At 45.6% G+C, this 23,562-nt stretch overlaps 1 protein-coding gene and 1 long non-coding RNA gene across 2 annotated transcripts in view; both read right to left on the reverse strand.

Moving 5' to 3' along the window:
* Window positions 1-2,570: 2,570 nt before the first annotated feature.
* LOC135229214 (uncharacterized) lies at window positions 2,571-18,655 on the reverse strand. The gene is made up of 3 exons (XM_064278937.1): window positions 18,569-18,655; window positions 6,880-13,774; window positions 2,571-4,900 (listed from the first exon to the last, which is right to left on the reverse strand). Exons 1-2 carry the CDS (start codon window positions 18,653-18,655, stop codon window positions 13,049-13,051), a joined length of 813 nt encoding a protein of 270 aa, XP_064135007.1. The 3' UTR covers window positions 2,571-4,900; window positions 6,880-13,048.
* Window positions 18,656-21,942: 3,287 nt separating this feature from the next.
* The window catches only part of LOC135229215 (uncharacterized), a 29,084-nt gene continuing 27,464 nt past the window's right edge, over window positions 21,943-23,562 (reverse strand). The window contains exons 3-4 of the long non-coding RNA XR_010319998.1: window positions 23,179-23,219; window positions 21,943-22,202 (exon numbers count right to left, since the gene is read on the reverse strand). This is a non-coding gene — a long non-coding RNA (uncharacterized LOC135229215). The remainder of the gene's footprint in view (window positions 22,203-23,178; window positions 23,220-23,562) is intronic.

Consider the following 23,562-nt stretch of genomic DNA (forward strand, 5'->3'; position numbering starts at 1 on the left):
TCCTCATCATCTCTCTCTCCAATCCGTTGTCCAGTCCAATCCAGGTCTAATGAGTCCAATGACATTTTTTAATGAGATGGAGAAAAAATCACCATCTTCATAGGGAAGGGAAAGAGGCCCCAGATAAATAAAGCATTCCTGGAAAAGAAGAATAGAGTGGGAGGCCTCACTCTACCTGATTTTAGAACATATTACACTGCCACAGTAGTCAAAACAGCCTGGTACTCCTACAACAACAGATACATAGACCAATGGAACAGATTTGAGAATCCAGACATAAATCCATCCACATATGAGCCGTTGATATTTGACTAAGGCCCCAAAACAGTTAAACGGGGAAAAGACAGTTTTTTTTAACAAATGATGCTGGCATAACTGGATATCCATCTGCAAAAAAATGAAACGAGACCCATACCTCACTCCATGCACAAGAACAAACTCAAAATGGATCAAAGACCTAAATATAAAATCTAAAATGATAAAGATCATGGAAGAAAAAATAGCGACACTGTTCGGAGCCCTAATACATGGCATAAACAGTATATAAAACATTATTAACAATGCAGAAGAAAAATTAGATAGCTGGGAGTTCCTAAAAATCGAACACCTATGCTCATCCAAAGACTTCACCAAAAGAGTTAAAAGATTACCCAGACTGAGGAAAAGTTTTTAGGTATGACATTTCCAATCAGTGCCTGATCCCTAAAATCTACATGATACTGCAAAAATTCAACTACAAAAAGACAAATAACACAATTAAAAAATTGGTAAAAGATATGAACAGACACTTCACTAAAGAAGACATTCAGGTAGCTAACAGATACATGAGGAAATGTTCATGGTCATTAGCCATTAGAGAAATGCAGATCAAAACTACAATGAGATTTCATCTCACTCCAACAAGGCTGGCATTAATCCAAAAAACACAAAACAAGAAATGTTGGGGAAGTCGTGGAGAGATTGGAACACTTATACACGGTTGGTGGGAATGTAAAATGGTACAACCACTTTGGAAATCAATTTGGCGCTTCCTTAAAAAGCTACAAATAGAACTACCGTAAGATCCAGCAATCCCACTCCTTGGAATATATCCTAGAGAAATAAGAACTTTTACAGGAACAGATATATGCACCCTTATGTTCATTGCAGCACTGTTTAAAACAGCAAAAAGATGGAAGCAACCAAGGTGCCCATTAACGGATGAATGAATAAATAAACTTTGGTATATTCACACGACAGAATACTACACATTGATAAAGAACAGTGATAAATCTGTGAAACATTTCATAACATGGAGGAACCTGGAAGGCATTATGCTGAGTGAAATTAGTTACAAAAGAATAAGTATTGTATAAGACCACTACTATAAGAACTGAGAAATAGTTTAAACAGAGAAGAAAATATTCTTTGATGGTTAAGAGAGATGGGAGGGAGGGGGGAAGGAGAGGGATATTCACTAATTAGGTAGTAGATAAGAACTACTTTAGGTGATGGGAAAGACAACACACAATACAGGGAAGGTCAGCACAACTGGACTAAACCAAAAGCAAAGAAGTTTCCTGAAGAAACTGAACGCTTCGAAAGCCAGAGTAGCAGGGGCAGGGGTTTGGGGACCATGGTTTCAAGGGACATCTAAGTCAATTGGAATAATAAAATCTATTAAGAAAACATTCTGCATCCTACTTTGGAGATTGGCATCTGGGGTCTTCGGCCCTAGCAAGCGGCCATCTAAGATGCATCAATTGGTCTCAGTCCACCTGGATCAAAGGAGAATGTAGAACACCAAGGACACAAGGTCATTAAGAGCCCAAGAGACAGAAAGGGCCACATAAACCAGAGACTACAACAGCCTGAGACCAGAAGAACTAGATGGTGCCCAGCTACAACTGATGACTGCCCTGACAGGGAACACAGAGAACCCCTGTGGGAGCAGGAGAGCAGTGGGATGCAGACTCCAAATTCTCTAAAAAGACCAGACTTAATGGTCTGACTGAGACTAGAAGGACCCTGGTGGTCATGGCCCCCAGACCTTCTGTTGGCCCAGGACAGAAACCAACTCTTCAGACAGGGATTGGACTGGACAATAGGTTGGAGAGGGATGCTGGTGAGGAGTGAGCTTCTTGGATCAGGTGGACACTTGAGACTATGCTGGCATCTCCTGTCTGGAGGGAAGAGGAGAGGGTAGAGAGGGTTAGAAGCTGGAGGAATGGACATGAAAAGAGAGAGTGGAGGGAGGGAGTAGGCTGTCTCATTAGGGGAAGAGCAATTGGGAGTATGTAACAAGGTGAATATAAGTTTTTGTGTAAGAGACTGACTTGATTTGTAAACTTTCACTTAAAGCACAACAAAATTTAAAAAATTAAACAAATCAAAAGACGCATTGCATTAGGTAAATCTGCTGCAAAGGACTTCTTTAAAGTGTTGAAAAGCAAATATGTCACCTTGAAGACTAAGGTGTACCTGACCCAAGGCATTGTGTTTTCAATCACCTAATATGCATGTGAAAACTGGACAATGAATAAGGAAGACCAAAGAAGAATTGACACCTTTGAATTTTGGCCTTGGCAAAGAATATTGAATGCACTGCCAAGAGAAGGAACAAATCTGTCTTGGAAGAAGTACAACCAGAATGCTCCTTAGAAGCAAGGATGGCGAGACTGTGTCTTACATACTTTGGACATGTTGTCAGGAAAGATCAGTTCCTGGAGAAGGACATCATGCTTGGTACAGTACAGGATCAGTGGAAAAAAAGGAAGACCCTCAAAGAGAGAGACTGACACAGTGGGTGCGACAATGGGCTCAAGCATAGTAACGATTGTAAGAATGGCACAGGACCAGGCAGTGTTTTGTTCTGTGATACATAGTTTGGCTATGAGTCAGAACAGACTTGATGGCACCTAACAACAATCGACTTGAAAATGATACCTTCAGTTCTTTTTTTACTCCAATTTACTGAACGCTCTGTAATTCTGGTTGACTCATAGTGCCACAGTATTTCAAATTTATTTTCCTAACTTTTTTCAGATTCTTTGAAATGATCCTACTGAGTGATTTGGATAACTTTTATATACAACTTCCATCAACCTAGTTGCATGGTACATTCAAATATTAACAACAAAAAAAAAATTAGTCAACCCATTTATTTAAGTCTGATCAGAGCCACTTCATTTCTCACAAAATGATTTAATAAATATCTAATTATTTTACAAATAGTTGTGTTGACATTTGCAAACATATTCCATTTTTTCATGCTGTACTTGAGTCATATTAAGCCCTGATATCCTCCTTCCTTTTGGGAATGTGAGAGTGGAGAGGCAATTAAGAATAATCCACAGCGGGCTCCAGTCAGGCATCTCCTTTCCATGGACCCTTCCTTTATGATAAAAATCTCACATGAGATGATTCTAGATGATATAATTATCAAGGGAGAGTAAAATCCCCATGTTTCCATATGATGTTTCATTTCACTGGGAATTAAAATTACCTTGATTAGTGTTTATTTTCCTGGTGCCACACACAAGCAGTTGCACATAGAAGATATTGCTTATTTAAGATGTTTCTATTCATTTGTTTAACTTAATAGTCTTCTTTGGGACCCAGTCAAGACAGCCAAATTGCATTTGGTTCTTTTTCTCGTCTTTATGAGCCAATGATGTAATCACCAGGAAGGTAAGTAGCTATAAAAATGAATGTTTCTGCAAAAATGACTTTAAATGCATGACTGCAGGACATCAGGAATGTTCTGGATGAAATATGATGAATATGTTGCTGCTTCTAAGATTTTGTGGAAACCCTGGTGGCATAGTGGTTAAGTGCTACAGCTGCTAACCAAAGGGTCAGCAGTTTGAATCCTCCAGGCGCTCCTTGGAAACTCTATGGGGCAGTTCTACTCTGTCCTATAGGGTCGCCATGAGTAGGAGTGGAGTCGACTCGACGGCACTGGGTTTGGTTTGGTTTTTCGGTTCTAAGATTTTGCAGGTAAGGATAAATTTTCTTAATCTTTTTATTCCCATAAATGATTGTCTAATCAAATATACATTATTCTATTTTAAACACCATTGTAGAAGCAACCTTCTGTATGTTCCTGCTACGAACATATTTTACCTTTTGTTTATTACTGTTCTAGTCCTACTCTTCTGAGAACCAATCCTTTTGAAATCCTTACCTGCTCTTCATATTAGGTGTCTAACTTACTCTTCTTACATTAATAACAAAATATTAATATCTATATTTATAAATTTATCACTTCAACATGACAGTTAAATTATCTAGCCTGATGTATGGATTCAATAGATAATAAGTAACATATTTATATTTTCTTACTATTTTAAATAACTTTCGCATGTCATGTGAGGCAGACAGTGCAGGAATTACCTACATTTCAATTTCAGGAAGCTAAATTTGCTTACTTATATGCATACCCCCAATAGCATATAAACACTGAAATTCAACCTAGCGTTTATGAATTCACAATAAAACTGAAAGGGAAAAAAAAAGAGGCAGCATAGAAAGAAAGAAGAAAGGAAGGAAGGAAATGTAACTGAGTAAACCGTCTAGAAGCTTGGAGTAAAGAAGGCAAAAAAAAAAAAAATAGCAATATTTGTTAGTATTGTCAGAAGTAAGCTTCATACGTCTGTATATATGTATATATGTATATTCTTTCCAGATGAAGGTCATCGTCCCATTCTGTGGGTGAGTAAATCAAGGCTACGGAAAGTAAAGAAGCATACTTAAAGTCATCAGCCAATTAAGGGCAGAGTGGGATTACAAAGACAAATCTGCCTAATTAAAAAGCCAACATTGTATCAATGATATTTCCCTTAACGTTATAATGGCTCCCACTTTATACTTACAGTGTAAGCATTGCTGGACAGTATAAAATATTTGATTCCTGAGTTTCCTATACAAAAAAGTAATGATGAAAGTGGTGAGAAATTTAAAGTATTGAACACTACAAACACTCTGGGCTGTACCATACATAATACGACATGAACAATTGACTTCGTTCTCCAAAAGTAAAAGATAAAAAATATTAGACAGTAAAGATAATTTAAATCTATTAGCCAGCAAAACATGTGAAAATAGTAGCCTAACCACTCCTGATCGTCTACAGGGTTAGCATCATAATCACTATTCAGAGACTGATGCTGAGTTTGTGCCATTGAGAATGGGTGAAAACAGGAGCACCAACTGGTCTCAAAGGCATTTAAACCCCTACTGAGATTTGGAGCTAATCATTTTATCTTACTTATTTGGAATTTATTATAATTTTTGATCAATTTACATTTTAAACTTTTAAACATTACATAATTCTCTTTGACATATTTCATGCACTAAATACATAGCTGGAATATAAGCTTATCAATTTATCTGACTTATTACAAGAAAGGAGTCCTGGTGATGTAGTGGATTACAACCTGGCTGCTAACCAAAAGGCCGACAGTTCAAATCCACCAGCCACTCCTTGGAAGCCCTTATGGCGCAGCTCTCCTCTGTCCTATAGAGTCGGTATGAGTTGGAATCAACTTGATGACAACAGGTTTGGTTTAGTTTTTTTATCACAAGAAAAATCTAAATGTTAACATCATTTTTGGTGAATTTATATTTTGAAATTTTAAAAAATGTATATATCTAAAAAAAGCATAGATTGTAACCTGTTTTACAAATGTTGAAATTAAGTTTTATAGTCAGTAAGTATTGCCGATATACAGCTAGTCAATGAAGGAAGTAAAACCCGGGTAATTGAAACTTGATTCTAAATCCCATTCTGTCTCCACAAAAATGTAATTACCCATATGTTTAATCATGCCTGAACTCTGAGTGGACAAGAAGAAATATAATAAAAGAAAACAACAACAGCAAATAAAATGAAACACTGTTTTAACTGTTAAGGTAGAGAAATAAGAAAGACATTTGAAAGTAAATACCAAGGCTTCAACAACAGGTAAAGAGCGCAATAAGGCAGTAAACATGTTGAGTCGACAATAGTGACGAGGTAAAAAAAAAAAAAAAGACTTCACAGGGATACAGAGTGATCAGTATCACATAAAATGGTGGTGGGACTAGAACTTGGGTTTACAGCTTTGCGAAGATTTTCAAAGCTATTTAGGAAGTGGTAAAGGGAAAAGTAATGGATTCAGAATGGGAAGAGTTGTGAGCAAAGCTATGTTTATGTAATGATTTAAGCATTTTTTCTACAGCATGGGACTTGTAAAATGATTTATTGCACTAAAATAATACGTGAATGACATGGACAACTAGTTTAATTCCAATAAATCAGAAATTGCAACACCTGCTAAAAGGAAAAGCTGCTGGATGCACATTTTGAAGCATCTAGCTATTTTATTTCGGTGTCAAGATGCTCCTCTCTTTTACATAATGCTGGTAACCTCTGCTGCACTTATTTTTTATTCTTTGTTTTCTGTTTGTATCTGTCATGATAATAGACATCTATTGACTTATTCTGCTGTTTAATGTGTTTTTATTTGTTTTTGTCTTTTTTAACCATCCGAATTATTACATTAAATATTTATCTACAAGTACACCTACAGTTATGGAACATATTTGTTGTTGAAACTTTCATGTCAAAATATTTTTTGATTCAATATTCTCTAGCCACAATAGTCCCTCCAACTCTTTAAACCATTGGAACATCACTTTATAATTTGAAATGTAATGATATACACATTATTACACACCTGATTGCTGCCTTAAGCCACATAGTGGTGAAAAATTTATATAGAGACGATGATTTGACAAAATAGTGGTTTGCCTAATAATAAAACTTAACATTTTTATAAGATTTTTCACTGTACTTTTCAAGGAGAGATTTGAAGCCAATTCTTGAACAATGCTCTTGGCAGGCTGAAGAATTTTTACCTTAGTAGAAGGTGAAGAGCAGTGGCAGATATTGAGACAAAGCTGTCTTTCTTCCTGTGCTGAGATGAAGGTCCGTGTTGCTGTGTGGAACTGCATCAGGTAGAGAATTTCTAAAGGGAGCCAAGACCCGCTATGCAATTTCTTCATCCTTAGAGTTAAATAACCATAAGAATATTTCCTATACTTCAATTTATTCTTGAACATTGAGTGAATGGTCAAAAAAATGAATGACATTGGGTAATATTTGTGAGAAACCTACGTGTAGAATGTTCATTATATGTACACAGAACTCTGGGTATATGGAGCAAGAAAAATATCTACAAAAAATATGAATTAATTAAGAGAATTAGATTCTGGCAACCAACACAGAACCAATATGCACTTATGTCTTTAGTGATGTTCAATATCCAATGCCTTTATTTTTAACTGACTTGCTTACAGAGCTGTGTTTTGTTCTAGAGATCAGTGTTACGAAGGCAAGTGGGACTTGCTGAGGCACCGCAAATGCAGTCAGTGTGATTGTGTGTATCCAACTGGGGATCCGTCACCAACACTGTCGGGAAACTGCTGGTAAGTAAGCACTTTTATTCAACCTGTTTCTGACTAAAAGAGCCAGTCCCCAAAATATACTAAAAGGTGGATGTCATGGATTGTATTATGTCCCCCCCGAAAAATGTGTGTACCAAGTTGGTTAGGCCATGATTCCCAGTGTTCTGTAGTTGTCCTCCATTTTGTGATTGTAATTTTATGTTAAAGAGGATTAGGGTGGGATTGTAACAAAAAACATTACTAACAATGTACAAGTACCCAAAGAGAAATTAGGTAACTCCTAAAAATCAAACACTTATGCTCATCCAAAGTCTTCACCAGGAGAGTAAACTGATTGCCTACAGCCTGGGAAACAGTTTTGAGCTATAACATTTCCGATCAGCATCTGATCTCTAAAATCTACATGATATTGCAAAAACTCAATAACAAAAAGACAAATAATCCATTTTAAAAATGGGCAAAGGATAGGAATAGGCACTTCAACGAAGAAGACATTCAGGCAGGTAACAGATACATGAGGAAATGCTCATAATCATTAGCCGTTAGAGAAATGTAAATCAAAACTACAATGAGATACCATCTCACTCCAACAAGGCTGCCATTAATCCCAAATCACAAAATAATAAATGTTCGAGAGGTTGTAGAGAGACTGGAACACTTATTCACTGCTGGTGGGAGTTTAAAATGGTGCAGCCACTTTGGAAATCAATCTGGCACTTCCTTAAAAAGCTAGAAATAGAACTACCATAGCATATGGCAATCCCACTCCTTGGAATATATCTTAGAGAAATAAGAGCCTTTATATGAACAGATATATGCACAACCATGTTCATTGCAGCACTGTTTACAATAGGAGAAAGATGGAAGTAACCAAGGTGCCCACCAACAGATGAATGGATAAATAAATTGTGGTACATTCACACGATAGAATACTTCACATAGATCAAGAACAATGATGAATCCGTGAAATATTTCATAGCTTGGAGGAATCTGGAGGGCATTATGCTGAGTGAAATTAGTCAGTTGCAAAAGGACGAATATTGTATGAGACCACTATTATAAGAACTCAAGAAATAGTTTAAACAGAGAAGAAAATATTCTTTGATGGTTATGAGGGTGGGGAGAAAGGGAGGGAGAAGGATATTCGCAAATGAGATAGTAGACAAGAACTATTTTAGGTGAAGGGAAAGACATCATACAATAAAGGAGAGGTCAGCATAAATGGACTAAACCAAAAGCAGTTTCCTGAATAAACCAAAAGCTCCAAAGGTCAGAGTAGCAGGGGCAGCAGTAGGGGGACCATGTTTTCAGGGGACATCTAGGTCAATTGGCATAATAAAATCTATTAAGAAAACATTCTGCATCCCACTTTGGTGAGTGGCGTCTGCAGTCTTAAAAACACTATCAAGCGGCCATCTAAGATGCATCAATTGGTCTCAACCCACCTGGAGCAAAGGAGAATGAAGAACACCAAAGATACAAGGTAATTATGAGTCCAAAAGACAGAAATGGCCACGTAAATCCAAGACTACATCAGCCTGAGACCAGAAGAACTAGATGGTGCCCGTCTACAACTGAAGACTGCTACGACAGGGAACGAAACAGAGTATCCCTGACGGAGCACGAGAGCAGTGAGATGCAGACCTCAAAGTCCCATAAAAAAATCAGACTTAATGATCTGACTGAGACTAGAGGAACCCTAGAGGTCACGATCCCCAGACCTTCTGTTGGCCCAAGACTGGAACTATTCCCAAAGCCAACTCTTCAGACAGGGATTGGACTGGATTATAGCATGGAAAATGATAGTGGTGAGGAGTGACCTTCTGGTCTCAAGTGGACACATGAGACTATGTGGGCAGCTCCCGTTTGGAGGGGAGATGAGAAGGCAGAGGGGGACAGAAAGTGGCTGAATGGACATGGGGAATACAGGGCTGAGAGAAGGAGTGTGCTGTCTCATTAGTGGGAGAGGAACTAGGAGTACATAGCAAGCTGTATACTAATTTTTGTATGAGAGACTGACTTGATTTGTAAAGTTTCACTTAAAGCACACACACAAAAGATGGAAAGAATACACAGAGTCACAGTACCAAAAGAAATGGTCAACTTTCAGTCATTTCATGAGGTGGCATATGATCAAGAACTGGTAGTAGTGAAGCAAGAAGTCCAAGCTACACTGAAGGCACTGGTGAAAAACAAGGCTCCAGGAGCTGACAGAATACCCACTGAGTTGGTTCAACGAACAGATGCAGCACTGTTCATGCCCACTCCACTATGCAAAGAAATTTGGAAGCTAGCTACCTGGCCAACAGACTGCAAGAGATGCACGTTTGTATCCATTCCAAAGAAAAGCGATCCAACAGAATGTGGAAGTTATCAAATGTAAGTGATAGTAAATATGGTAAACAAACAAACAAAGAAACTCTATCTATTCTACACTGAATATGACATTCTATCCCCAGGAGATCTAGTGTGTTTATGATGTTGTTGTTAGGTGCTGTTGGGTCAGTTCCAACTCATAGCGACCCTGTGTACAACAGAACGGAACAGTGCCCAGCCCTGGGCCTTTCTCATTGCGATGTTTGAGCCCACTGTTGCAGCCACCGTCTCAATCTGTCTCATTGAGGATCTTTGTCTTTTTCACTGACCGTCTACTTTACCAAGCACAATGTCTTTTTCCAGGGACTGATTCCTCCTGATAATATGTCCAGAGGACGTGAGACCAAGTCTTGCCACCCACCTTTCTAAGGAGCATTCTGGCTGTACTTCTTCCAAGACAGGTGTGTTCATTCTTCTAGCAGTCCATGGTATATTCATTATTCTTCACCAACAACATAATTCAAGTTTCTGTTCTTTTGCCTTCCTTATTCATTGTCCAGCTTTAGCTGCACATGAGGCGATTGAAAATATCATGGCTTGGTTCAGGCACACCTTAGTCCTCAAAGTGACATCTTCGATTTTTAACACTTTAAAGAGGTCTTTTGTAGCAGATTTGCCCAATAAAATATGTCGTTTGATTTCTTGACGGCTGCTTCCATGGGTGTTGATTGTGGATCCAAGTAAAATGAAATCCTTGACGACTTCAGTATTTTGTCTGTTTACTGTGATTTTTTTATTGTTCCAGTTGTGAGGATTTTTGTTTTCTTTATGTTGAAGTGTAATCCATACTGAAGGCTGAAGTCTTTGATCCTCATCAGTAAGTGCTTCAAGTCGTCTTCACTTTCAGTAAGCAAGGTTGTGTCATCTGCATGTCTAGGCTGTTAATGAGTCTTCCTCCAATCCTGAGGCCCCTTCTTCTTCATATAATCCAGCTTTTTGGACTGTTTGGATTATATGTTTTTTTAAAGACACTGAGTTTTTGGTAATTTACTATGGCAGCCCTAGAAAATGAATACAGAGCCCTTCACCAAGAACAAGTCAAGTTAGCACCAAAAATGCTCCTGTAAGGGTAGCCACGTAACATGAGACATGGCAGTTTTAAAAAGTATGAAGTAAAACTCTCAGCTTTGACAGACAAAGGGCTCCTCTAAGACTAAGTTCATTGCTGTTGAGTCGATTCTATCTCATAGCAACCCTAAAGGACAGAGTAGAATTGACCCATAGGGTTTCCAAGGAGTGGCTGGTAGATTCGAACTGCTTGAATAAGTATTGTGAAAAAATACAACCCTGACACACAACTTTTCTGAGCTTAGTATTAAAACAAAACAAAAAAGTCGCTGTCGAGTGGATTCTGACTCATAGGGACCCTATAGGACAGAGTAGAGCTTCCCCACAGGGTTTCCAAGGAGTGACTGGTAGATTCAAACTGCAGACCTTTTGGTAGCACCCAAATGCATAATCATCGCACCACCAGTGGCTTTCAAATCAGCTATAGGCTGATGATCTCCAAATTCTTAGAACCCAGAAAACTACTCTACCTCTGAGTGGTATCCACAGCTGGGAACTGTTCTTCACACTTGGATGACCTCAGACATCCAAATCTAACATGTCCAGAAAAAATCGTTTGGTCATTTTCTCAAGTTTGTTCCTCCATGGTTTTCCACATGGTAGAGAATAGCTCTGGTGACCATGCGCTCATGGTAGCCTGAATTCTAGAAGTCACCTTTGATTCTCCGTTCCCCTCATCCCATACATCTGATCCACCAGCAATTCTTGGCAGCTCAAGCTCCAAAGTACACCTCAAGCCTGCCCACTGTTCCCACCTGCACTACCACCATCACTCCTCACCCTGACCACTGCAGAAGCATCCTGACTGGTCCTCTGTATTTGCTGTCTTCAAGTTCTCCTGGGCTACAGTTAATTCCTGGGACACATTCTTTCTCAAGACCATTGAACAATAGAAGGAGAAGGGCATTTAGTTGTATGCTACCTCCTCTGCTTGAGCTGCATGTCCCTCAGAAATCCCTTTTCACTGCCCACTCTATAATGTCTCTTTTCCAATTTCCTGTCTTTGGCCGCACTGCTTTGATAGCGTGCATGCATGTGTGCTTCAGGAACTACTCTACCTCTGAGTGGTATCCACAGCTGGGAACTGTTCTTCACACTTGGATGACCTCAGACATCCAAATCTAACATGTCCAGAAAAAATCGTTTGGTCATTTTCTCAAGTTTGTTCCTCCATGGTTTTCCACATGGTAGAGAATAGCTCTGGTGACCATGCGCTCATGGTAGCCTGAATTCTAGAAGTCACCTTTGATTCTCCGTTCCCCTCATCCCATACATCTGATCCACCAGCAATTCTTGGCAGCTCAAGCTCCAAAGTACACCTCAAGCCTGCCCACTGTTCCCACCTGCACTACCACCATCACTCCTCACCCTGACCACTGCAGAAGCATCCTGACTGGTCCTCTGTATTTGCTGTCTTCAAGATCTCCTGGGCTACAGTTAATTCCTGGGACACATTCTTTCTCAAGACCATTGAACAATAGAAGGAGAAGGGCATTTAGTTGTATGCTACCTCCTCTGCTTGAGCTGCATGTCCCTCAGAAATCCCTTTTCACTGCCCACTCTATAATGTCTCTTTTCCAATTTCCTGTCTTTGGCCGCACTGCTTTGATAGCGTGCATGCATGTGTGCTTCAGGGGTCATGTAGACAGCTGCTTGGAGGAATTTTTCTTAGTACAATCATGGTTGTGTGCCATCAAGAGATTCTGACTCATATCAACCCTGTATGACAACTTAGAACTGCCTCACAAGGTTTCCTAGGTTGCAGTCTTTATGGCACAGCCCTGGTGGCCCCGTGGTTAAGAGCTTGGCCACTAACCAAAGGGTGGACAGTTCGAATCTACCAGTTGGTTCTTTGCAGAAAGACATGGCAGTCTGCTTCTGTAAAGACTTATAGTCTTAGAAACCCTATGGGGCAGTTCTGCTCTGCCCTATAGGGTCACTATGAGTCGGAATTGATTCAACAGCAACTGGTTTGGATTTTGTTTGGTTAGAATCTTTACGGGAGCCCATCTCCAGATCTTTTCAACCCTTGAGCTGGTGGGTTCCAACGGCCCACCTTTCAGTTAGCCAAGCACTTAACCGTTGCACCTCCAATACTTAACTCTGCACGCGAGAGGGCCCTCTCCTGACGTCTCCCCGTCTCCTCACCCCGCACACCTTGGCATTCTCCTTGCTTCTAGACCCCACCCTTCCCTCTGGAGGCCCAACCCCCCCCACGCCCGCCCCACACCCGGGCCGCTGGGCCGGGCCAGCAGCCATGTTCCACGCCATCTAGCCAGTTACTCCCGGAAGCGCTGGGACGGGTGGTGAGGGGTCCGGGCCGGATGGCGCGCCTTAGAGCGGACGGTGTTCGTGCTGCTTTCCCTGCCGTGTTCTCTGAAAGGTATGAAACTCCGGCAGCTGGGTGGAGGGACCAGCTCCCAGACTGAACAAGCCTGGCCCCTCGAAGGTGTGGAGGGAAGGCACCAGGAGTGCGGGTCCCAGTCCCAGCATCCCGTGGGCTCCAGAGGTTGGAGAGTCCGGACGTTGGGTTAGCAGCTCGCGTCGCCCCCTCCAGCTTACCCCATCCCGAGTGATCCTCGGGGGCGGACGCTGCGTGGGGGCGGGCGGATGCAGCCACTCTACGGGCTGCGAGAGGGAGCCTCTGGCCCGGGAGACGCAGCTGGTCCGGGAAATTTGCATCCCCATGGCTTTGCAGCGGGGGAGGGGGGTCCAGCCACGGGATCCAGCTGCGGAGTGCCCTCGGGCCTGGGGGCTTGAAGGGCTTGGGGAGAAAGGCCGTGTCCAGGGCTGCGCCCAGGTCCCTACTCTGCCCGGGGCGGGTTTGCGGGCCAAGCTGGGGGATGGGGGCCTGCCCACCCCGCCCCCCACCTGCTCCCTCTGCCAGAGGGGAAACCAAGGCCTAGAGTTCGTCCGGGAGGGTGAGATTCCAGACTGAGGGCGGGGCACTCGCCCCCATTCCTCCTCCCACCCCCACCAGACTCCGTAGGGTGCCACGGACAGGGGAGAGAGGGATCCCCCGCCCAAGGCCATGCTGCCCCTTATTGTTTTGGGCGCTGTGCCTGGGAGGCTGAGGCACCCCGCGCCCGCGCCTGGCCGGTCTACTCTTGGGGCTGGGGCGTCGGCGCGGCCCCACCAGGAAAGGAAGGGGTCCTGGGAATCTGTGGAGCAGCGTGGGGATCCTACTCCTTGTGGAAGCAGCAGCGATTCAGTGTCTGTTAACAGTGTGGATGCCGGGTCCCGCTCCCCCTCTGGGTGGCGGGGGTGGGGGTAGCAGGAAGGGGTCCTGAGCAACCAGGTCGTTTGTTAACTTAAACGTTTGTGCGGCGCTGTGTACCGGTCACTGTGGACGGGGTCTCTGGTGCTGAGGGGATTTGAGGGTTCCTCACACTGGCGGGATTTGGAGCCTCTACCCTGGTGGCAGTAGGTTTAGTGGGTTACCCTGGTGGCGTAGTGGTTACCCAGGTTGGCAGTTTGAATCCACCAGGCGCTCCTTGGAAACTGTGGGGCAGTTCTACTCTGTCCTATAGCGTCACTATGAGTCAGAATTGACTCGATGGCAACGGGTGTGTTTTTTTTTTTTTTTTTAGGTTGGAGATTAGGTGTCTCTCGGGCTGACATTTGAAGGTCTGGAGCTGACGGTTTATGAGGGTTTCTAAGGGTTTTAAGCGCTCCGGCCATGGGCACCAACCCGATCTTCCAGCCCCTGCGGATGGACCGCCCCCCCCCCCGGGGGATTGGCTGCTCTGGGACCCCAAGCCCAGAGGGCGGTGAGAAGCTGACAAACGTGAGTGATGTCCTGCAGGCTCCAGTTGGCGGGGCAGCCCTGCTCACATGGTCTCAATACCGGCAATCGGGCAGTCAGCTTCGTGCCTAGGGGTGGTTTCCGAATGTTCCCTCGTGTCCCCCCACCTGTGCGGGGCGACAACTCTCCCCTGGGTGGGGACCTAGTAGAGGCCTGCAGGGCATCAGGGTATGGAGGGGCAGAGCTTGGGCGGGGAGGGCGCGGCCCTGCAGGTTCCTCTACGTGACCACGGCGGGGGGCTGCGGGTCCTGAAGCCTCGGCCTGGTAGAGGACCCACTAGGTCACGCAGAAGGAGTGGGTTAGGATAATCATAGCATTAATGGGAGTATTGAGAGAGCGCCCTGGGGCCTTGGGTCCCTCGGGAAGAAAAGCTTCTGCTGTCGCCACTGCAGCGGTACCCAGGTCGTCCCGGCTTAGGTCCAGGAGGTTCCGGTGCTCGGAGGGCCTGGTGGGCAGAACAGAACCGGCGGTGCGCGCGCCCTCTCGCGGCCTTGCACCGAATCGCTGAAGTTCAGTGTCAGGCGATTCTAAGCCTTGGTTTTGGAACTGAATAGTGAAGCAGAGCAAATGATGCAGTGCCTTGATGGGACCGGTGGAGACATCAAGAAGCAAAGCACAGCTCAAACTTCAAAATTCCACTGAGTGTTAGTACGATTTCGAGGGAGAAAATAGACGGAGAGTCGAGAGGCCCAGAGATGCAGAAGGGTTAGAGGATTAGGGTTAGGGGTTAGGGTTTGGGGGTTAGAGGTTTGGGAGTTAGGTTTAGGGGTATAGGTTTTAGGTGGTTGGGGGTTGGGGTTAGGGCTGGGGTTACTAGGCTCGGGCACAAGTGGTTTAGGGTTAGGGTTAGAGTGAGGCTGAGGTTGATTCCCCAGTCTTGTGTACCGTCTTTCCTTCGCCAGAGTTACCACCGATCTGTTGTTTGGTTGGAAACTCTGGTGGCGTAGCGGTTAAGAGCCATCGGTGCTAACCAAAGGTCTGCAGTTCGAATCCACCAGGCACTCCTTGGAAACTCTATGGGGCAGTTCTAATCTGTCCTGTAGGATCGCTATGAGCTGGAATTGACTCGACAGCAGTGGGTTTGGTTTTTTTGGTTATTGTTTAGTTGGCTTTTCTCTACCCACTCTTCGTCTCCCTGGTGAACATCAAGGATTGTTTCTGTGCGTAAATGTTTTCATGAGTTTTTATGATAGTGGTCTCTCACTGTATATGTCATTTTGTGATTGACTTAGTCAGTGTGATGCGCCCCAGATTCATCCATGGTGTGAGATGTTTCGGAGATTCATCATTGGTCTTTATTGTCGTGTAGTGTTCCACTGTGTGTATGTACCGTAGTTTGTTTATCCATTCCTCTGTGGACGAGCACTTAGGTTGTTCCCATCTTTTTGCTACTGTGAATAATGTTGCAGTGAACACGGGTGTGCATATGTCTATTCCTGTGACTGCTCGTGGAAACCCTGGTGGCTAGTGGTTATGTGCTACGGCTGCTAACAAAAACGGTTAGGGTTTGGGGTTAGGGATGTTAGGGTTAGGGTTGTTAGGGTTTGGGGTTAGAGTTTAGGGTTAGGATTTTTTGGTTGGGGTTAGGTGTTAGGGTTAGGTTTAGGGTTTGAAGTTAGAGTTTGGAGTTACAGGTTAGGTGTTAGGGGTTGCAGTTTGGGGTTTAGGGTTTTGGGGTTTAGTCGTTAGGGTTTGGGTTAGGTTTTAGGGGTTAGAGGTTAGGTTTAGGGTTGGGGTTGGTGTTGGGTTTGTTTGGGATATGTGGTTTGGGGTTAGAGGGTGGGTGTTAGAGGGTTAGGGTCTAGAGGGTTGGGGGTTAGAGATTGAGGGAGTTAGAGGGTCAGGGGTTAGAGGGTGAGGGGGTTAGAGGTGAGAAGATTATAGAGTGAGGGAGTGAGAAGGTGAGGGTGTGAGGGGGTGAAGGTTAGGGTTTAGGGTTAGAGGGTTTAGGCTTAGGGTTCAGAAGCTTGGGGTTAGGGGGTTAGGGTTTCAGGGTTCAGAGGTTGGGGTTGGTGTTGTGGTTAGGGTTAGAGAGTTAGGGTTAGAGGGTTAGGCTTAGAGGATTAGGGTTAGGGGTTAGGGCTAGGGCTTAAGGTTTAGGGGTTTGGGGTAAGGTTTTGGGGTTTAGGATTAGAGGGTTAGGCTTAGGGCTTAGAGTTTAGGGTTTTAGGATTTAGAGTTTAGGGCTTAGGGCTTAGAGCCTAGGGTTTAGGGCTTAAGGTTTAAGGCTTAGAGTGAGCTTTAAGGCTGGGGGCTGGGGTTAGGGTTTAGGGTATTAGGGTTAGAGGGTTTGACGGTTTAGTGTTTAAGTTTAGGGTTTAGGGGTTAGGGGTTGGGGTTAAGGGTGTTAGTGTTTAGGGTTTTGGCGTTTAGGGTGTTAGGGTTAAATGTGTTAGGGCTAAGGGTGTTAGGGTTTTGCGTGTTAGGGTTTTAAGTGTTATGGTTTAGGGTTTAGAGTTAAGTGATAGGGTTAGGCTTAGGCTCATTCTTAGGTTTAGGGCTAGGGATTTGAGGTTTAGGGTTTGGGGTTGGGTTTGGAGGTTAGGGTTAGGATTAGGGCTAGGGTTAGAGGGTTAGGGCTAGAGGTTAGAGTTAGAGGGTTCAGGTTTCGGATTAGGGTTTCATGTTAGCGTTAGAGGGTTAGGGTTCGAGGGTTAGAGTTAGGGTCATTAGGGTTAGGGTGGTTAGGGGTTAGGGTTAGGTATTAGGGTTTACGGTTAGGTTTAGGGTTTGGGGTTTGAGGTTTGGGTTTAGGGTTTGAGGCTTAGAGTATAGGGTTTAGTGTGTAGGGTTTTGATGTGTAGTGTTTTGGGGTGTAGGTGTTTAGGTTGTAGAGTTTAGGGTATAGGCGTTAGGGTTTGGGTTAGGGTTAGAGTTTAGGGCCTTGGGGGTTAGGACCTAAGGGCTTAGGGTCTTAGGGGCTTTGGGGCTCAGGGCTTAGGGGCTAGAGTTAGAGGGCTAAGGCCAGAGGGCCAGAGGGCCAGAGGGCCAGAGGGCCAGGGTTATGGTTTGATTCCTGGCTGGCAATTTTTTTCCTTCAATATTTTGTGTAAGTCATCCCTTTGCCTTCTTGCCTGCATGATTTCTGCTGAGTAGTCCAAGTTTTTTATTATTTACTCTCCTTTGTTGGTGACTTCCTTTATCCCTAGCCTCTCTTAAAATTCTCTTTATATTTGATTTTGGCAAGTTTGATTATTATGTGTCTCGGTCACTTTCTTTTGAGATCTACCTTATGTGGAATTCGATGAGCATCTTTCATGATATCATGGAAGTTTTCTGCCAACAAATCTTCAACAGTTCCCTCTGTATTTTCTGTTAGCCCTCCCTGTTCTGGTACTGAAATCACTCATAGTTATTTCTCTTGATAAAGTCCCACATGATTCTTTGGATTTCTTCATTTAAAATTCTTTTATCTGCTTTCTCATCAAATATATTAGTCCCAAGAGTTTGATCTTCAATCTCAGTAATTCTGCCTTCCAATTCCTCAATTGTGCTCTTCTTACTTTCTATTGAGTTTTCTAACTGTAATTTTATTGTTAATCTTCTCAATCTCTGATTGCAGTCTCTCTATGGTTTCTTACAGCTTATTAAATTTTTAATTATGTTCTTGAGTAACCTTTTTAATTTCTTCAGCTGCTTTATCTTTGTGTTCCTTGGCTTGATCTGCATTTTGCCTCATCGGAGAAATCCTTAGGCCCTTCACTGGCTCGCCATACAGCTCCACGACGTCCACTACTGGCCCTGGCATTTCGCCGGTGCCCCACTGAACGTGTGCTCCGGAGCCATGTTTCTCCACCCATCACTATCCTTCTGCCACCAGGGGATATGTGAGTGTGGGAGTCACCATTTGTCACTGGCAGCAGCGTCACAAGTCACTAGACTTCCAGGTACCCGCAGACCTAGGCTGCCTTCTGCCTCAGGCACAGTCCCGAATCCTTTATACCAGACGCTGACACCGGGCCACTGGCGGACATTCATTTTGATCAACACAGAGGTCTGAGTGAGGGTCAGCAGGCCAGGTACGTGAAGTGAAGGCCAGGTGGGCAGGACTAAGGTTTCTTTGCCATCACCATGGAGAGAGTCTCCCCACCGGAAGAGTGGGCAGAGCTTATGATGGGCCTGGTGACAAGACTCAGCCAATGGCAGAGATCCAGTCCGCCAGGCAGATGACACAGGGTCCTCCATTGTGACCTAGGACACCTAGTGGCCACAGGATTTGAGCACACCCTGGGAAAGGCTATGCAGGCACAAGGGAGCCCCTGGAGTGGACTGCTTCACGGCATTGGCAGAGCAGGCCAGGGTCCAATTTTCCCACTTTCCTGAGGATATCAGTACGCAAGACATCCCCACTCAGCATCTCTTGCCTCTCTCTCTGTATGTGTTCATTCTCTGAAATCTCTTCCTTCTCTCCCTGAGTCACTTCACAGCTTGGAGTGCCTGATAGAGTGCCTAGAGACGAAAGAGCAAAGGGGGAAGGCCTCTGGCTCTACTGGTTGCCCATGGGCAGAGAAGATCTGCTAGTCTATCTGGAAGGTCTAGACAGTAGTGACTGATTGGGGAGCTACATCACGGGTGGACTCTGGCCAGGTGAAGCTTGCTGACATGTGGTAGCCTCTCCGGAGACTACTAATTCTGCTGATGACACTGTATGCAAATACCCGGTTGAGTGCCACGGGCAGAAAACATTGACACATACCTGCCAGAGGCCTGTCCTGGGTCTGAAGAGTCCACCCTGGTCTCCAGGGTCTCATCATGTCAGCACACACTTTGCCTGCACACATGGAATCTGCCTTTCTCCACGAATGCCTTCTCCTGCTAGGAAACACAGGATGGCACTCAGCCAAGGGAGAGAACACGCAAAGTCAACTGAAGCTCCCATTTTCAAGATTTTGCTTCTGCTGGGCCACAGCCCCCGGTGGCACACTGCATGCACGTCACTTCTCCAAACACAAGGCCAAAATCCGGGCATCCAGGGCCCCAGCAGTCCAGAGTCTGCGGGTGGCAGCATACTCTGCGGAAGGTGACACCTCTTTGCCACGTACAGGAGGGAGGCCTGGGCCCTTGACTGGCTCCGCTAGAGCTCCACGACCTCAGCTATTTTCCCTGACCTTTGGCCCGTGCCCTCATGAGTGTGTGATCTCTAGTTACACTTCTCCTCTGACCACTCTGAATCCGTCAACTGCGGATACCTGAGCGTGGACATCAACATCTATCGCTGGCTGCAGTGTCACAGGTCACTAGGTGTCTAGGCTCAGGCTGACCTTGGCTGTCTTCTGCCCACGCAAGGAGCCTAATACTTCCAAGGAAATGAGGATGCTTGGTCAGTGGCCGACATCCTTTCTTTCATGCACAGAGCGGTCTAGATGAGGGTAAAGAGGCCAGGTAGGCCAGGTGAAGGCCGAGTGCGGGGCCTAGGGCTTCTTTCCCAATCCTCATGGAGACAGCCACCAGAAGGCTGGGCGGAACTTCTGACGGGGACGAGTCACAAACACTGAGCCAATAGGAGAAGTCCAGCCTAACCAGCCCGTTCCGCAGAGCCCTCCATTGTACCCATGGACACACAACGGCCCCTCGTGTCTTTGGCCACAAAATCGAGGGCACCAGGGAATAATTTTACAGTAGCCAACCCCTGATGTGGACACGTTCGACACACTGGGACAGCAGGCAGGTACCTCTTTTACACTTACGCTAGGATATCAGTAGACAAGGCGCCCTTCCTCAGCATCTATGGCTCCTCTCTGGATGTGTTCATTCAGAGAAATCTCTTCCTTCTACCCCTGAGACACATCACAAGTATGAGGGGCCTGACAGAGAGCCTGGAGATGAAACGGGGGAGGCTTCTGGCTGGACCGCTTCCCGGTGGGTAGACAATAGCAGGTAGTCTCTCTGGAAGGTCTTAGCTTCTGTTGATTGACATGGGCAATACAGTAGGGGCGGACCCTGGCCAGGTGGAGCTTGTGGGCAGATGCAACCTCTCAGGCTACGAATAATTCCACTGCTGCTTTGTTTGGTGAAAACCTCCCCCGCCAACTCGGATGAGCAGAGAACATTGACCCACACCTGCCAGGGGCCTTTCCTGGGACTAAAGATCCCAACGTGGTCTCAACGTCGTCACCCTTTCGGCACACACCTTTCCTACACACATACTCCTGCCTTTCTCCGTCAGTGCCTTATCCTACTAGGAAACAAAGCATGCCACTGAAAAAGGCCAATGCTAGGGAAATTGAAGAGATGATGCCATTTTCCAAATTTTTGCTGTCTACATGTCCCCGCCTCCGGTGCAACGCAGCGTATGTGGACGGGCTCCAATGGCAAGGCCGAAATCCTGGCAGTCTGGCACTGCAGTCCAGTGGTTTATGGACGTGGGGACACGGATGACCTGTTTGCCACATATAGGAGAAATCCTTGGGCCCTTCACTGGCTTGCAATTAAGCTCCACGACGTCCACTCCTTGCCCTGGCCTTTGGCTGGTGCCGCATTTAAAGTGTGCTCCGGAGCCATGTTTCTCCGCCCATCACTATCCTTCTGCCACCAGGGGATATGTGAGTGTGGGAGTCACCATCTGTCACTGGCAGCAGCGGCAGAAGTCACAAGACTTCCAGGTACCCACAGACCTAGGCTGCCTTCTGCCCCAGGCAAGGTCCCCAATCCTTTATCCCAGATGCTGACACCTGGCCACTGGCGGACACTCATTTTGATCAACACAGAGGTCTGAGTGAGGGTCAGCAGGCCAGGTAGGTGAAGTCAAGGCCAGGTGGGCGGAACTCAGGCTTCTTTGCCATCACCATGGAGACAGTCCCCCCACAGGAAGAGTGGGCAGAGCTTATGATGGGCCTGGTGACAAGACTCAGCCAATGGCAGAGATCCAGCCCAACAGGCAGATGACACAGGGCCCTCCATTGTGACCCAGGACACCTAGTGGCCACAGGATTTGAGCACACCCTGGGAAAGGCTATGCAGGCACAAGGGAGCCCCTGGTGCGGACTGCTTCAGGGCATTGTCATAGCAGGCCAGGGTCCAATTTTCCCACTTTCCTGAGGATATCAGTAGGCAAGACATCCCCACTCACCGTCTCTTGCCTGTCTCTCTGTATGTGTTCATTCTCTGAAATCTCTTCCTTCTCCTCCCAGGCACTTCACAGCTTGGAATGCCTGATAGAATGCCTAGAGACGAAAGAGCAAAGAGAGAAGGCCTCTGGCTCTACTGGTTGCCCATGGGCAGAGAAGATCTGCTAGTCTATCTGGAAGGTCTAGACAGTAGTGATTGATTGGGGAGCTACATCCTGGGCGGACCTGGCCAGGTGAAGCTTGCTGACATGTGGCAGCCTCTCTGGAGACTACTAATTCCACTGATAACATTGTATGCAAATATCCGGGTGAGTGCCATGGGCAGAAAACATTGACATATACCTGCCAGAGGCCTATCCTGGGTCTGAGGAGTCCACCCCAGTCTCCAGCGACTCATCTCAGCACACACTTTGCCTGCACGCACGGAAACCGCCTCTCTCCACGAATGCCTTCACCTGCTAGGAAACACACGATGTCACTCAGCCAAAGGAGAGCACAGGCAAAGTCAACTGAAGCCCCCATTGTCAAGATTTTGCTTCTGCTGGGCCACAGCCCCCGGTGGCACACTGCATGCACGTCACTTCTCCAAAGACAAGGCCGAAATCCGGACAACCAGGGCCCCAGAAGTCCAGAGTCTGCAGAAGGCGGCACATGGATCGCCTCTTTGCCACATACAGGAGGGAGACCTGTGCCCTAGACTGGCTCCGCTAGAGCTCCACGACCTCAGCTATTTTCCCTGACCTTGGGCCCGTGCCCTCATGAGTGTGTGATCTCTAGTTACACTTCTCCTCCGACCACTCTGAATCCGCCACCTGCGGATACCTGAGCATGGAAATTAACACCTGTCACTCGCTGCAGTGTCACAGGTCACTAGGTGTCTAGGCTCAGACTGACCTTGGCTGTCTTCTGCCCAGGCAACTAGCCTAAGCCTTCAAAGGAAATGAGGACACGTGGTCACTGGCCGACATCCTTTAACCAACACTGAGTCCCTGGTCAGCATCCTGGAGTCCTGGCAAGAAGAGCCAGGCACCTCCAGGAGCATCTGGAGCAGGAGACAGGGGCTGAAGAATCTACCACACCTACTGGTGCTGCTACACATGTGGGAGGCCTGGCTGCAGAGATTGCAGGCATGGCCTCAGGGTCAAAGGAGAAAGCACCTGAAGACGTGCTAGGACTCTTAGACTGAGAGAAGCAGGATGTCTGGACTGCAAAATATGCACCCTTCAGGGAAGAAGTTCATTCAAGCTTCTTAAACTCACCTCACCTGGAAAATCCATCCTCTTTTAGCCTTGTGCCCCTTCCACGCCCCCTCTAGTACAAAGAGAGATGCAGCCCTACGGCACCAGGGTGGAAGAAGCCCCAGGATAGCTGTCCGAAGACATGAGGCCCACTCAAAAGCTTCCCCCGCCAAGGAGAGAAGAGGACAAGACTTACCTGCAGATGAGGTCTCAGGGCCCTGAGAATGAGCATAATGTCTGTAAGGAAAGAGAAATAGGATTTCAGTGGGACATGGAAGTCTGAGAAAGAGCCTCTGCAAAGATAGCTCTAAGGGAGGTGTGATTGTGAAGGTGGGCTGGTCACTGAGTTCTTTGTAGTACAAGGTAGCAGACAGAAGCCAGACTCTGGGGGGAACCTGCCTGCCGGTGAGCAGTGGGCATAAAACCCTAAACCAATGAGAATCGAATCCCTTCCCAGCAGCTTCTGCACAGATCAGTGATGTTTGCTTGGTCTTTCTCTTTTCTGTGGTCTAACCTGATCTGTTCTGAGATCAGAGAGTTGGAATAGAAAAGCCTGACTGAGATGAAACGAGCAAAGAGA

This window comes from Loxodonta africana, unplaced genomic scaffold, assembly GCF_030014295.1.
Source record: "Loxodonta africana isolate mLoxAfr1 unplaced genomic scaffold, mLoxAfr1.hap2 scaffold_166, whole genome shotgun sequence".
NCBI classification, from domain to species: domain Eukaryota; kingdom Metazoa; phylum Chordata; class Mammalia; order Proboscidea; family Elephantidae; genus Loxodonta; species Loxodonta africana.

Coding starts and splice junctions, on each gene's coding strand:
- LOC135229214 (XM_064278937.1), bottom strand. CDS start 18,655: ATGAATGTCCGCCAGTGGCCCGGTGTCAGCGTCTGGTATAAAGGATTC. Junction 13,775..18,568: donor AAGGCAGCCTAGGTCTGCGG/GTACCTGGAAGT, acceptor GACGAACTCTAG/GCCTTGGTTTCCCCTCTGGC.